General features: G+C 42.0%; 1 protein-coding gene across 1 annotated transcript in view; it reads right to left on the bottom strand.

Moving 5' to 3' along the window:
* The window catches only part of ATP8A1 (ATPase phospholipid transporting 8A1), a 541,081-nt gene that overhangs the window by 276,041 nt on the left and 248,390 nt on the right, over positions 1 to 16,650 (bottom strand). The window contains exons 24-26 of the mRNA XM_078776729.1: positions 6,925 to 7,063; positions 6,641 to 6,705; positions 5,576 to 5,748 (exon numbers count right to left, since the gene is read on the bottom strand). Coding sequence (XP_078632855.1) covers positions 5,576 to 5,748; positions 6,641 to 6,705; positions 6,925 to 7,063 — 377 coding nt within the window. The remainder of the gene's footprint in view (positions 1 to 5,575; positions 5,749 to 6,640; positions 6,706 to 6,924; positions 7,064 to 16,650) is intronic.

The raw sequence follows: 16,650 nt of genomic DNA, 5'->3' as shown, positions 1-16,650 counted from the left end.
GTATATATATATATATATATATATATATATATATATATATATATATATATATATATATATATAATTATATATATATATATACATATATATATATATATATATACATATATATATATATATATATATATATATATATGTATGTATGTATGTATGTATATATACAGTATATGTATATATACATACATACATATATATATATATATATATATATATATATATTTATATATATATATATATATATATATATATACATACATACATATATGTGTGTGTGTTATCTTTTGCCATTTTAAAATTCCTTCTACTCCTCCTACGCCTTCCCTCACGGATTGCCGCTCCACAGATCTATAAGTTATACCAGAAGTGAAATGAGACAAGTTCCTGCATGAGCTTCAACCATAGAGAGGAACCACCGATAGAAAAAGTTAATCAATCGGCATGTATCCCAGACAGCAACACTATAAAAATATAGACATCAAACAAAATTCTGATGATGTACTAACTTGCTCATACAGATAAAACATAAAACTCTTTTTGCTGATTGGAAGTACAAGCAAGCACATCCGTTCAATTCCCAAGGAGGAGCTGCAGATTATCTTGCACCAGTTGCATCGACAAATCCTGGGTGTCCTGCCATCTGTCCTCCTTCGTTTCAACGTCTCAGTTGGAATTCCATTTCTCCTGGCAGCCGTGCTTGATCCAAAGCCACAAACGTGTCTGCCGTCAGTGCATCTGTTCGTTGTCACAGACTACACTCCATGGGAACAAGGATGTCAAGACAAGCGGAACTCTAGCTCAAAGAGCTACTTCATTGGAATAAAAAAGGGACTCTATTTCATGGCATTTGGTATTTATACCCATTTATTCTGGTTGTGGAGCAGTGATTAGACTGCCAGGTGGCCCATGTTTGAATAGCATTGCTTGTCCCAATGATTTTAAAGAAACTACGCACCTCGCGAAGCAATTGATCAAACTAACTGTGTTTCATAGCCTATTAACATACTAGCAAGATTACCCAGATACCGACTTTAATGGCAATGTTCCCCCAAAAAATTCTGAACTCTCAATCCTCCTTCCTGCTGTCCACAATCCAGTGTTCTCTTCCTCCCCATGCAACATAAATTCCCAGCCAACAATCAAAGTCCAGAACAGCACATGGAGCACACACCTGTATAAACAAATCGCAATCAAACTATGCTGACGTGCTTTCGCCCCCAAAATGCACAATGCAACCGCTCTTCTAAAACCTCAACAAGGCATAATGGCCATTGACAAAAGCAACCGTGGGAGTAAAACAAAACATGACTGTCATCCACTGGGCCAAAAGAAAGAGGCCCAACCTGTCACATTGGATTTCTCTTTCTCCACATTCGGGAAGCCACAAATCTCTCCGGGAAAAGCAGGCCCATCGTTGTTGGGATGGCGCAAAATTTAACACCTCAGCAACCAAAGCTACAGTTGTTAATTAGCAAGCCCTATCCAGTAACTTCAAATGGTGCGAGACGAACATTTCACACCATTAATTGCCTTCCCCACCCGTCAAGATTCCAATGTCACTGGAGGTATTTGGCATGTACTGTACTCATGACATATTCATGAAGATAAATGACTGCTCCACCACACACATTTTACTTGTCAAATCCTATCAAATTGCGGCAAAATTATCCAAGGTAAAAATCAAATCCACCACCCTCAAAGTAGGCAGACTATCTGATCTTTATTATACTCTTCGACGTTTTTATGTCGTACGCCAAGCCTTTTATGTTTTAAATACAACTCGAGTTGTGAAAAGAATGGTTGTGTTGTGCTGTGCTAGATCTGTGGACTGAGCAATCCAAACATGCCAAAAAAAACTGCCATTTTCTGAGAATACTCTGACATTTACAGCACACGAAGGGGGGGGGGCGGGGGGGGGGTGGCAAGAGGGTGGGGAGAATCCACCTTGGTTACAGTTTATAGAAGACTTGCAGGGGTATCCACTATCCATATTGCCCGATGATGTTATAATCTTGTTGACATTTTGAAGAAATCCAATTTAATTTTCTTTTTTTGTGGGGGCCTAACACTTCCCTGCACCCACCCACTAATGAATGGGGTCAGGGATCATTTAATATTACCTTTCACATAGCTAGAAAAGTTTAGGCACAATAGAGCGGTAAAAAAAATGCAAAAAGGTTCAACTTTTTCTTTTTCAAAATTTGCAATTTTTTTTTTTGTTTTATTTTGCCAAAGAAAAATTTCCCAGTACTCACTGATGAACCTCAAACTTTGACGAAGACCCGTTTGCCCATCGCTGTGAAAACTGGCAACAGACAAACATCTCTCATTATATAGATTATGACAGAACTCTAAGGATGCTGTTTCTGGTGTATATATTCTTATTCTTACTTATCTCTTGTTATGAGCTTATACCTGGACGTAAATCGGTGAGTACAATAAAAGTGTAGTGAACTCATTCATCCCCATTCCCACTCTGTATTCTGCTCAAACAATGCATCTTTTTTTTGGTCTTGGTCACCCAGCATGAAAAGGGCTGCTTCTGCTGATATTGAGGTGGATGAATTTCCTGGACTCCAACAACAAATCAAAACACCATGAATAGCCGTTGTGCTTCTAAAAGCCAGCCCTATCTTTTGCAAACTCTGTGATTTGTTGAACAATGTAGGAAGAAAGGTCACAGTTGATGGCATATTCCCAACATTTATCTTTAGAACTCGTAATATTTCATATAAAATTTTGACTCGTCCATAACAATCACTCCTGAGAGAAAAAGCTCTGTGTGATATTGCTGATGACTAAATCCTTTCAGTCAAGGACAGAAACAGGCAATGGATTGGTGCAAACATGATCAAAAGCCACAAAGATAATCTAGAGCTCGTACACCTGCACATGTCAAATTATGATCAAAGATTAGTACCTGACTTGAACACGAGTTGAATCATCATTATAATGTACCCTACCCTATCCAGGGTGGTGGTGCTGCTGAAATCATTATCAAGGCTAGGAATGTCCATTGCCCTTCCAGTGGAAGTCAGAATAGGAGTTTGAAACTTGGCCGAAGGACCAATGATAAGTCAACTACTCATCATTAAAAAAACACCTTGAGATCTTTAACATCCACCAGCAAACAATGGCAGACATTACCCCAGGTCAAGGTCCATCCAAGGGAAGTCACTCCCTTTTGATGCGACACCTTGCTGATGAAGCACGTCTGACAGTTTATAGTGATGCTGAGAATCAAACACAGACTAGGCAGCTCAAATACAAGTGTGCTAACCATGTACCAACCTATCAGGATGAATGTAAACGCATGAAATTACAGGAACACACAAAAAAAAAAAACCATTTCCCCCCTAACAGTCAAAGTTAATTATCACAAATAGAAATTATTTCAAATGACTGTTTTCCAGCATGGTTTATGGTTTTTCGTTTGAGGGCGACTGATTTAATAATAACTAGAATGACACACTTCGACATCATGACATTGACGGATATGCCTCCGCCCACATTATTACATCATTACAACACTTTTTATAATGTTTTCTTTAAATCCAGACAGCTGTTCTCAAGTTATCACATTTTTACCTGACATGACCTCTCACCTTTGACCTCTTGACCCCAAAATTTAAACAGTTCATGTTTACATCATTATACATACCTGTACCAAGTTTTAATTTAAATCCCTTTAGCTGTTCACAAGTTATCACATTTCTACCTGACATGACCTCTGACCTTTGACCTCTGGAGCCCAAAAACGAATCAGTTAATCTTTACATCATTATACATATCTGTACAAAGTTTGAATTAGACCACTTCAGCTGTTCTCAAGTTATAGACCTATTACAGACTTTGACCTTTGACCTCTTGACCCCAAAATGTAATCAGTTAATCTTTGTATCATTATACATGTGTATCAAGTTTGAATTAGACCACTTCAGCTGTTCTCAAGTTATAGACCTATTACAGACTTTGACCTTTGACCTCTTGACCCCAAAATGTAATCAGTTAATCTTTGCATCATTATACATGTGTATCAAGTTTGAATTAGACCACTTCAGCCGTTCTCCAGTTATAGACCGATAACAGACTTTGACCTTTGACTCCAAAGTCCAATAAGTTAATCTTTACATCATTATACATACCTGTACCAAGTTTGAATTAAATCACTTCAGCTATTCTCAAGTTATCGACATATTACAGACTTTGACCTTTGACCTCTTGACCCCCAAAATATAATCAGTTCATCTTTACATCATTCTACATAAGTGTACCAAATTTGGTAATAATCCCATCACTGGTTCACAAGTTATCGCAGTAACAGGATTTTTACCTTACATGACCTCTGACCTTTGGCCTTTGACCCCGTGACCCCAAAATATAATCAGTTCATCTTTACCTCATTATACATACCTGCACCAAGTTTGACTAAGATCCCTTCGGCCATTCTCAAGTTATCGCAGAAAAAACAAAAACCTATCACGGACGGACGGACGGACGGACAGCCGGATGGACAACCTGAAAACAATGCATCCGGCGACTTTGTCAACGGAGGCATAATAAATAATTATAACTACAACCAAGTTGTGAGTAGATGGTAATCAAAGGAATACTGATGGAAAGTGAGAAAAGAAAATAGTCCGAGTGGGCTGACTGTCATCTCTTGAAGTTGCAGTTCAGACCTTTGCTGATTTGGGGAAACCCCCATGTGAAGCCCCTGATTCCCTGGGAGACCCCCTGATCCGAAATAGAAAAATCTAAGACAGAGTGATCCTGCAGACCAGAGTAGAAGGGCTGTATCAGGTTTCAGAGCAATCGATTGGCAAATAAGGGACACCTAGGGATCAGAAGTTTCAGGGGGTAGCTCCCCACTCCACTGGGAACTTCCATAATCCGAAATCGGAAAATCAAAGCCTGGGTGATTGTGTGGGTCATCAAGTAGAAGGGCCTTATCAGGTTTCGGAAAAATCTGTTGGTAAATAAGGGACTAGTAGGGATCCAAAGTTTGGGGGATACCACTCCCAACCCCACGCCCCACTCCCTGGGAGACCCATAACACAAAATCGAAAAATAAATTGTGCAGGCTACTGTCTTGTATGTCAGGTTTCAGAAAAAACAACCGGGTGATAAGGGAGGAGTAGCAAAAGAAGCAAAAGGTTAACGGACAGACATCCGGACATCACAACCCATTCTATCTGTTAATTTCCTCGAAAATCGAGATGAGATGTCAAGGAAAAGTCAAGGAAATCATGAACTAATTATGCGAGCAGACCAAAAAAAAAATTTAAATAATTTTTTTATTAAATTTTGAAAATTCTCCCCCAGTACAGTGCTGAACGTACTTGAACTTTTTCTTGAATGGATCATACTTATGAAAACTCCAAAACAACCTTGATTGTGATAATGGTGGTGCCAGCAGGAAAATAAATTAAAATCCTGATTATCTCACTTTATAATGTTCAATCTTGAAAGCCAAAAATAGGTAGAAACATGCTAATTGGCAAATGTCTGGCAAGTCTGAAAACTTCAGATAATATTGTAGATTGAACCTAACATAATATCATAAAACGCAGCAAACCTGCAGCAGATGACAGACTTGCACGAGAGAGCCAAATCGAGGAAAGACTGCCGCAGTTCAAATGAGAGAGCATACTTCAGGGTCTTTCCGTTCACTATCAGGGCAAGATCATGCTCAGTGCGTAAATTGTCCCCCAGCATGTTGCAGTGCTGGAACAATGTGTTTCTTGTTGCCTGAAACACAAAGTTACTTGTGCAACGCTTTACCTAAAATTAGAACTCACTATCAAGAGCACAATTGGGATTAAAAACCAAATCATAGACATTACACATCAACCAAGCAGAGGAAGAAAGAAGAAAAAAGGAAAGAGGAAGTAAAACCAATTGGAGTACCGCTCTCCCCATGTGGTGGTACTCCAGCATCATATGTGTTTCGTCTGGATTCTATGAAATCTAAACTCTCAACATAAGTTACATCTCACGATTAGGCCCAAGCACAATGGCTATTGCTGTCAGATCGCTGTTGTATTTTATAACACTCAAAGGTCAGTGGTATCTCTGTCTTTTATTGCCTCTTCTCAGGTGTTTTTCCCTCTGCTCCATCATCCCTCCAACCCTTCCTGGAAACTCTAAGATGCACACATTCTTCCAGGAAACCTTTCCTGGTTTTACTTTGAAATCCAGTGACGAACAACTTCCACTTTCTTGTTGCTTGTTCCTCTCGTCTGTGAACTGCCTTCCTGAGGCTGCTCTATTCCTTTCTTCCTTCCAGGACTTCAAGCAGGTTGTACACAACCTTCACATGTCATTCTCCATCATTGCCTTCAATTTTTATTTCCCATGAACCCTTCATCCCAAACCAACCCTCTTACTTGCAGGTTGCTGTGTTTCCTCTCTTCCCCTCTCTCCATTTTTACTGTTCATTCATTCCCTTGCTTATTATTCCCAACTGCTGCCCCACTGGCAGTTTCTTCACTCTTTCATGAGCCTCAATCTTGCAAAGGGAATTTTTTTGGTAATACCCATCAACAACAGGAACATTTCCATTCCAAATAAAATACAGAAACACCATCACTGAGATAGGTAATATTGAGATGAGCTTACAAAGGCTTCAGCAAAAACTTACATCCAGAGATTCCTCATTTGCAATCAGCACGGTCATGCTTTGTGTCAGTAGTTTGGACGCATACCCTAAAAAAAAGGCACGTGCATGTCTTTAAAGGTCACAACCATCATCTCAAGTCACATATGGAAGCAAAAGCACATTACTCGCAAGCCACTGGCATCACAATTTTTTATTAACTATTTTTTTTTTACTGAAAAGTGAATGTGGGCATTCAAAGAAACACAAAACAGCTGAAAGTTTGGGCGAGAAGGTGAAAGGAAAGGCTACAAAAACTGCTGCATTACCGATGTTGATGGCAGTCTCTTGTTTGTCACCAGTCAGCACCCAGATCACAATGTCAGCTTTGCGCAATGTGGCAATGGTTTCTGGCACATCACTCTGCAACCGGTCTTCAATGGCTGTAGCTCCGACTAAATACAAGTCCTGAATTTTGTATGACAAATTAAGTTTTTAAAATGAGGTCATATATGACACTTATGGGCATGACAAGCTACAAATATAAAGCATTATGAAGAGCCAGAATGTGACAAGAGATGTGAGCAGTACATTTTTCTTTTGGCATTGGAAAAAATAGAGGGATGAAGAGGATAAGAAAATTAGGTCCACAATTGGTAGTGTGGAAATGAGCATGATGCAGCTTTTTTCTTTTGAAGAGATTGTGCATGTATTATCCAATTCCTATGTTTAACCTCACTAAGCTTTTGATGAATGAGCAGTGCTGAAAATAGGTGAGCAACATCCAATAAAACATGCAAGTAATATATACGAGCCTCCACTCCACCCATAATAAAGAAATTGCAGACATTGTGCCACTGCATCATGGCACGAGATTTTCACTGCATGACTTTCTGGCACATCGAAAATAGAACGAAAAGGCATCCCAAAATGCAATGCATCCGCTTTGTACAGTACTCAAAATAAACTTGACCAAAACACAGCTATAAAAATATATACATACAGTGATTGTGTGTGTGTATATATATACACAGACTTGGCATTTCATATGGGATTTTCTTCTTTTTTTTTTTCTTTTTTTTTTTTGTATACAAGATCGAGGCTCGTGAAAGAGCGAACATTAATCACACAAAAAGACAAACCGACACATAAAACATATAACATCGGGAGCGGTAGACAAGATGGGGAGAGAGGGGGAAGGACACAAACACAACATTTGAGAGCAGGGACCGAGAGACATGGAGACATCGAGAGATCTGAGAGAGGGCGAGGGCTTTGGGGGGGGGGGGGGGGGCATGGGAAGGGGGCGGTGAGAGAGGTATAAAACATATGGACACTGCCAGGACTTCCAGGAAAGAAGTTGGAATTTCAAACAAGGTGGATCTGGGGTGAATTAGCGGGTGTAGAAAAGATCAAGGTTTTGGATGGGGGAAGATAAGAGATGGTGGTGAACAGTTGTTTTAAAGACCTGGAGGGAGGAGTGGGATTGAAGGGAGTGAGGGAGTTTGTTCCAGAGGCGGGAGAAAAGAGGAATGAAAGAGTGAAGGTGAGCAGAGAGCCGAGATTTCGGCAGTTTAACCATCAGAGGGTTGCTGGCAGATCTTGTGCGACCTGTAGGAATATTTGGGGGACAGAGCACAGAGAGAGCTGGGGGTGCAAGGCCAGAGAGGAGTCGGTAGAAGACAGAAAGACCACCTACCTGCCTGCGGTGAGTGAGTGAAAGGCCCTCAGAGATAGCTTCATCGCGGGAGATTCCAATAATTCTGAAAGCTTTGGTTTCAACAGCGTGAAGCCGAGCTAGGTGTGAGTCAGGAGCACCGGCCCATAGGGGAGAACAGTATTCCATTGAGCTGCGGATGAAAGCCTTGTATGTGGTGAGGAGCTCAGGTGTGCCGAGGAAGGACTTCGCACGACGGAGGATGCCCAGTCGGCGACTGGCTTTGGAGGCCAGCTTGGAAATGTGGTTTTCCCAAGAAAGATCATCGCAGATAGTGAGACCCAAAAGCTTGAGCGACAGAACTTCTTGGAGAGGATTGTTGAGAAAGTAGATGGGAGGGTTGTCCAGTCGATCTTTTCGGAGAGACATAGTAAGAGTGTGAGATTTGTCAGGATTGAAAGACATGTTCCACTTGTTTGACCAGTCTGTGATTTTGTCCAAGTCTTCAGAGAGTGAGGAGGCTGCAGACTGCCGATCTGAGGGAAGAGGAATGGAGCGGCAGAGAGTGGAGTCATCAGCAAAGAGATAGAGAGGATTTTCAAGAGAGTCAGAGAGATCATTGATGAAGACCAGAAAAAGCACGGGGCCCAGAACACTGCCTTGGGGAACTCCAGCCTGAACAGGAAGAGGAGATGAGAGAAACCCATTCAGGGCCACACGTTGACGACGACTAGAGAGGATGTCCGCCAGCCATACGTGGAGATTTCCATGGATACCAAAGGAGGAGAGTTTGGTGAGCAGAGCGGGGTGCCAGACCGTGTCGAAGGCACGTGATATGTCGAGGGAGACAGCTCTAATTTCCTGTTTGGCATTGAGGACCTCCATCCATTGTTGAGACAGCAGAAGCAGCATGTCCAGAGTAGAGTGACCTGGTCTGAAACCAAATACTTTCTGAACTTGGGTTTACTTTCTTGGGTGAACTTGGGTTTACTTGGGAAGAACTTGGGTGAACTTGGGTTCTTGACTTGGGTTTAACTTTCTGAACTCAGTATATCAATCTGGTGGGTTTATTTTACCCTTCGGTGATGTCTTGGTTGAAAGAACCATGTCACTGAATGTCTTTCGCAGCAAGAAGTCAATAACAGGATTATATCACAGGTGGCGTGACAAAATGTAAGGACAGGTACATTTGACGATTGGCTTCACAATCGGGTATATAAGGGTTGTTGGTTTTGTATTAGTGGAAAACAACTGCTGCATGTCTACAAAAGTTATTGCCGCTTCCTCTGGAGATGGTCCGTCAACTTGACAATGCTGTTTGTCATGGAGTGGTGGCTTTACGAAATTCTGGCATGAAACAGCGTGCTATTGCTCGGCAGTATGGCATCACTCAAGGTCAGGTGTCAAAGATCCTGAAACGAAATGCTCAGAGGGGTGTCCCTACTCCAATACCGAGGCCAGGACGTCCACGCAGAACCACAAGGAGAGATGATCACCAGTTAGTCTGCAATGGCCGTACCAAGTCAGCTAATCGGCTTAGGGCTGAGTGGCAGCAACTGACAAATGTGCCTGTATCCAGAAGGCTAGTCAACCAACGACTGGTTCAAGCAGGCTATCGTGCCAGGCGTCCCCTGAGAAAGCCACGCCTGACCAGACAACACAGCCAGCGCCGATTGCAGTGGGTCAGAGAGCACCGTCAATGGCAGCCAGGACACTGCAATCACGTGACCTTCAGTGACGAGTCTAGATTTCTGGTCTATCGTCAAGATGGCCGCGTCCGAGTGCGCAGACAAGTGCATGAAGCCCACAACGAAGATTGTATAGTGCCAAGAGTCCAAGCTGGAGGTGGTGGGGTGACCGTTTGGGCTGCTTTTCATGCAGGGGGCAAAACTGACCTGGTTGTTCTGAATGGAAACCTGAACCAGTTAAAGTACAGGGTCATTCTGGAAGAAACATTGCTTCCATTTGCTCGTGCAGCCTTTCGAGGAAGCTTTGTCTTCCAAGATGACAATGCACGGCCTCATCGTGCTCGCATGATCCAACACTTTCTTGCTGACCGTGGTGTAGAGCATATGGAGTGGCCTGCCATGTCCCTGGATATGAATCCGATAGAGAACTTGTGGGCAGAATTAACGCGTCAAATCGACCACTTGGACCAGCAGCCGACGTCTGTGCGTGAATTGCAGCAGGCTATTGTCACTGCATGGCAAGCGATTCCTGTCCAAACCTTGGCAGCTCTTCCACAGTTTGGTTGCTGGGCAAGTCTGAAAAGGAAATAATATGTGGGGGACTACGAACCAAAGGACACACATTGCAGAAAATGGTGTACCATCACATACAAGAACACCATACAGTTCGTGAAAGTGCCAAACTTAGTGTACAAGCTGTGTGTGCATACTATACTGTCTGTATAGTATGTGTGTCTATACTGTGCTGCTGTGTGTGCATATGTGTGTCTATAATGGGAGAAAGCACAAATTCCAGTGCAAAGAGTAGATTCCTGTGAGCGCAAACTTTTGAAGTTATATGATTTATTTATTTTTATTTTTTTTTATTTTTTTTTATTTTTTTTTTGTATACTGAATCGAGGCTCGTGAAAGAGCTAACATTTATTTCACAAACAAATCAACCAGACAAACAAAATATACAAAAAGAGGGAGCGGAAGACAAGATGGGGAGAGAAGGGGCAGCACACAACCACAACATTTGAGAACAGGGAGAAGTGTGGGAGGGATAGGGCTTGGAGGCAGGAGGCGTGGGAAGGGGAGGGGGTTAGGGGGGGGGGGAGAGGTATAAAACACAAGGGGACCGAAATTAGCGGGGGTAGAAAAGATCAAGGTTTTGGATGGGGGAGGATAAGAGATGGTGGTGAACAGCTGTTTTAAAGACCTGGAGGGTGGAGTGGGATTGAAGAGAGTGAGGGAGTTTGTTCCAGAGGCGGGAGAAAAGAGGAATGAAGGAGTGAAGGTGAGCAGAAAGTCTTGATTTTGGCAGTTTAACCATAAGAGGGTTGCAGGCAGATCTTGTGCGACCTGTAGGAATATTTGGGGGACAGAGCCCAGAGAGGGCTGGGGGGGCAAGGCCAGAGAGGAGTCGGTAGAAGACGGAAAGACCACCAACCTGCCTGCGGTGAGTGAGTGAAAGGCCCTTGGAGTTCGCTTCATCGCGGGAGATTCCAATGATTCTGAACGCTTTGGTTTCAACAGCGTGAAGACGGGCTAGGTGTGAGGCAGGAGCACCAGACCAGAGGGGAGAGCAGTATTCCATAGAGCTGCGGATGAAAGCCTTGTATGTGGTGAGGAGCTCAGGTGTGCCAAGGAAGGACTTCGCACGACGGAGGATGCCCAGTCGGCGACTGGCTTTGGAGGCCAGATTTGAAATGTGGTTTTCCCAGGAAAGATCATGGCAAATAGTGAGACCCAAAAGCTTGAGTGACAGAACTTCTTGGAGAGGATTATTCAGAAAGTGGATGGGAGGGTTTTCCACTTGGTCTTTTCGGAGAGACATCGTAAGAGTGTGAGATTTATCAGGATTGAAAGACATGTTCCATTTGTTTGCCCAGTCTGTGATTTTGTCCAGGTCTGCAGAGAGTGAGGAGGCTGCAGACTGCCGATCTGAGGGATGAGGAATGGAGCGACAGAGAGTAGAGTCGTCAGCAAAGAGATAGACAGGATTTTCAAGAGAGTCAGAGAGATCATTGATGAAGACCAGAAAAAGCACAGGGCCCAGAACACTACCTTGGGGAACTCCAGCCTGAACAGGAAGAGGAGATGAGAGAAACCCATTCAGGGCCACACGTTGACTATGACCAGAGAGGAAGTCCGCCAGCCATGCGTGGAGATTTCCATGGATACCAAAGGAGGAGAGTTTGGTGAGCAGAGCAGGGTGCCAGACCGTATCGAAGGCACGTGAAATGTCAAGGGAGACAGCTCTAATTTCCTGTTTGGCGTTGAGGACCTCCATCCATTGTTGAGAAAGCAGAAGCAGCATGTCCAGAGTAGAGTGACCAGGTCTGAAACCAAATTGATGATCAGGGATCAAGCCGTTGGAGAAGAGGAAAGATTTCATATCTGAAGCAATGATGGATTCCATGACTTTGCTGATAATTGGGAGAAGGCTGATTGGTCTGTAGTTGCTGGGATCTGTTTTTGCACCTTTTTTGTGCAAAGCGGTGATGTTGGCTGATTTCCAAGCAGATGGCAGATGACCTTGAGCAAAAGAGAGGGCGAAGAGAACAGAAAGAGGGAGTGAAAGAGTGGAAGAACATGATTTTTGGACCCGTGGGCTGATGCCGTCAGGACCAGTTGCAGAATCAGAGTCGAGGGTTGACAGAAACTTTTCCACCTTGTCAGGAGGAAAGGACACAGAGTCCAGGAGCAGCTGGGTACGACTGGGTACGGTGGGTACAGAGAGGGATGGGTTTGGGACACAAGATTTAGAGGCAAACACAGAGTTGAGGCATTCAGCTTTTTCACGTGCGGAGTCAGCCGTTAAGCCGTTTGAGGTGAGGGAGGGGATGGAGGGGGAACAAACACCAGAAACAGATTTGACCAGACGCCACCAGGATTTGGAAGAGGGAGACAGATAAGAGAGTTCGGTCTTGAGAACGGTGAGATATTGTTTCCTGGCTCTCCTGAGGGTGGACACACACTTGTTTCGGGCTTTGTGAAAGGAAATGAGATTTTCTTCCGTTGGATTTGCTTTCCAGGAGACGAAAGCAAGTTGTTTCAGGGCAACAGCCTCACCACAAGATTCCGTGTACCATGGACGGGAGGAAGGGTATGACAACTGAAGACGAGATGGGATAAATCTGTGCATGAGAGAGAGCAATTTACTTTGAAAGAATTCCCAGGATGAGTTGATGTCAGAGGCGGTAGAGATGGGAGACCAGTCCAGATGATTGATGGCTGCTTGAAGACCGTGCCAGTTGGCCTGAGTGAAATGCCAGACTCGCCGACGCTGAGGAGGCTCTCTGAGAATGGTCAGAGAGATGTCCACTTTGACAAGCACATGATCAGATGAGCCGATTGGAGCAGAAGAAGAGCAGCAGACATTTTCAGGGAAGTTTGTCATAACCAAATCCAGAAGAGAAGATGCTCCGTTGACTGAGATCCCGGTCGGGAAATTGACAGATTGTGTCAGTCCCAGTGATGCCTACAAACTGGTAAAGAAAAATAGAACCAAGACATTCGAAAACTATAGAGTGAAGGAGCAAATGTTCAAAGATGATCTTCAATCCCTCTTCGATATCTCACCAAATGATGCGCTTGAGAAAATGACGAATGAAGAAGACAAAGCATTCCTTATCATGCAGCGTGAGGATCCCTCAAGTTCACGTATGGGATCTGTGGACAACACTCTGGCAGTGAAGGAGAACAAAAAGCATATCAGGCTTGAGAATGAAGATAAAAGAAAGAAGAAACATGCTGCTGAGACTAACAGCAATGCAATCTGTTCCATCAACATCGGCTGTGGTTGATGATGATGATGAGTCTGAGATTGAAAGCTCCGATTCAGGGGACAATGAATTCAAACTCCAAAGTCCATCTTCTGCCAAACATAAGAAAAAGGCTCCCATCAAGGTGGTCACTCCAGCAATAGTGGCAACTCTGGACAGAGTAAATCTCTCAGATCGGCGTGCTATGTTTGTGGCCAGTGCTTTTGCACAATCTCTTGGTCATAACATTGAAGACAAGTGCAAGCCAACAATAATAAATAATTTGATTAATTGAAAATAGATAATTATCTATGAATTGATGTATGATGCTAAAAATTCTGTATCTTATTATTCATTAAAATTTGTCAACATTTTGAGCAACCTCTAAATATTGTCCAATCAAGCTCAATTTTCACCACAAACTACTTTCTTCAATAGGAATGGGGGCAGGCTTGTGGAGAAATGAAAATCCAATCTTCAAATATTTGGACCACCCTAATATATACACAAAGAATTAAGTTAAGCACCCCCCCCCCCCCCGTTTTTTTACAACCTCGCACATTACAAGTTTGTTGTCGTCAAAACAGTGTAATATACCCATGATATTGCTATATTTTCTGGAGAAGTGATATTATGGTCACATAAAAACATAACAATCATGCCGTTTTCAATATTTTATTCTGAATAATTTAAGGTGAAATTTTTTGGGAATTTTAGGCATATTTTCACCTCAATTTAAGTATGGAGCTATAGGTCCATCACGGACAGTGTGGATGACGTTTATGTTTTCTAACGTACAGTCATTGTTCTGAGAAGACCTCTAGCGATCTTTGCGTCAATAACGTGTGTAGGACCCACGTGATCGGATCACTACTCAACCCTACGAGTGCACTCATCTGCATTTCATCAATGGATAATTGCTAATGTCATACCACTCATTATTTGATCTCACATACCTTAGAATATATGCCAATGTATACATATACACAAAGAATATATATTAGGGGGTGCTTACCTTAATTCGTTGTGTAGGGGTGCTTAACTTAATTCTTTGTGTATATATATATATATATATATATATATATATATATATATATATATATATATATATATATGTGTATGTATATAAATGTTAAAGGCTCCAGTCACAGCCTCCATAGTCCTCATTGAGGCCAAGTCTTAAATAAGAGAGCTGCATTGATAGAAAAGTGAAGAAAGAGATGATATGATAGAAAAAAAAAAAAAAAAAAAAATGAAAACTGGTATAATGAAAGCAATCATTTTGGGACCAAGCTAAAATAGCAAGCCATATTTATATGTTATATGATGCAACAAAGGGGTACAAAATGAATGACCATTTCACAAAAAGAACAAATGGAAATAGATTGTTAACAGAGGGCCAACAGAAGAAAAGAAGCATATCTGTAACAAGAAAGAGCAGACCCTTGCCAGGATGTGTTTTCAGTGGTTTTAAACTTTAAAGGCTTTTGTGGAAAAACAAATATGGCGGCCGAACCACGTGACCGATTATGTCATCTTTTTTTTTTTTTCTCCAACAATTTATCCTAGATTATGGTCAAGAAATTTCATCTTCATCAAATGAAGTTTTGTACTTGTCGATTTATGACGTCATAATGGAAGTACCTATGACATCATCATTGACATGTTTTATTCCCCATGGAGTTCTTTGCAACGAGCCATGTCTCATTTTTTTTCTATTCAGTGCTTTCGGAGATATGGAGGTGCAAAGTTTTTCGGTCTTTCCAAGATAGCGGCCGAACCACGTGACCTATGACGTTACAATGATCATAAAAAAATTTTCAGGTGGAGTTGCACCTCTGGTGAAAATTTCCTGCCAAACGGACGAACAGTTGCAGAGAAAATCATATTTATTCTGTGCGGACAGACAGACAAACAAACGGACTCAAATGCAATACCCTCTCCTCTGGCAAGGGTAATAATTTAGGCAAATATATACCCTGTATGAATTTCTTACTTGTCCTAACCAGCGCTTTCCACCTATACTTTGACCGTTTTGCCTCACCACAAATGTATTCATCCAAAGGTCTTCTTTTTTTTTTTTGGCTTAAAATAAAAGTTCCAGTCAAAGGACAGCAGCCAATTGGAAGTTTTGTTGCACAATGAGGAAAAATTAAAAAACAAGGTAGTGAAGTGTCTGGCTTCTCACTTCAAACTGAATTAAATACCATTTGATTTGCAGCTGCTCACGCTGTTGAACTTGGACAACTTCCCTTAATGTCTGCTGCAATACTTCCCCAAACCTCTGAATACTTTACAATCCGATGTCATGGCCATTTGTCTGTACCAAGTTGCTCCATGCCCAAGGTCACAAAAAGCACTTTAAAAGTGTTGGCAGTACTGTTGACCTTTTGTTGAACCAGTGTATTTGCATGCTCCTCACCCCTAGCCATACAAAGTGCTTAAATCTCACAAGTGCTCTCCAGTACAACACCATGTGTATTGATTCACATGGTGTGCAGACCCTTTCTCCAGAAAAAGTGCAATGCAAACAGCCCTCTTTGTGGAATTCCTCCTGAGTTCAATGATTTTGCACACCGGACAGAGTAATGTTCAGAGCAGAAGGCAAGGAACATTAAATTTAGCTGTCAGGAACTCCTGCCAGACTCATTATACAGATGGGTTAAATTTTCATGAAATTCAAAGGACATCTAGAGACTCCTGGTATTTCTAAGCATTGCATTTTATCTTAGTAGAAAAGTTTATGAACTCACAATTTCATTTAAAATTTCTCTGAGATTCTATAATAAGTGACAAAAATGAAGCTTTAACATATTGCTGTAGATACTGGTATGGAAGTGGTTCACGTTTGATTGAACATCTTAGCAGAGAAAACATTGCATTGATGGCAATTATGAAGGCTTTGAAGCAGAAACAGCTCGTTGAAAGAAAGAACAACAAAATATCTTGAAATGTACCATT

This window comes from Myxine glutinosa, chromosome 4 (genome assembly GCF_964187855.1).
Source record: "Myxine glutinosa chromosome 4, kmMyxGlut1.1, whole genome shotgun sequence".
NCBI classification, from domain to species: Eukaryota; Metazoa; Chordata; class Myxini; order Myxiniformes; family Myxinidae; genus Myxine; species Myxine glutinosa.
The sequence above is the reverse complement of the archived record's forward strand: the minus strand, read 5'-3'. Positions and strand labels throughout refer to the sequence as shown.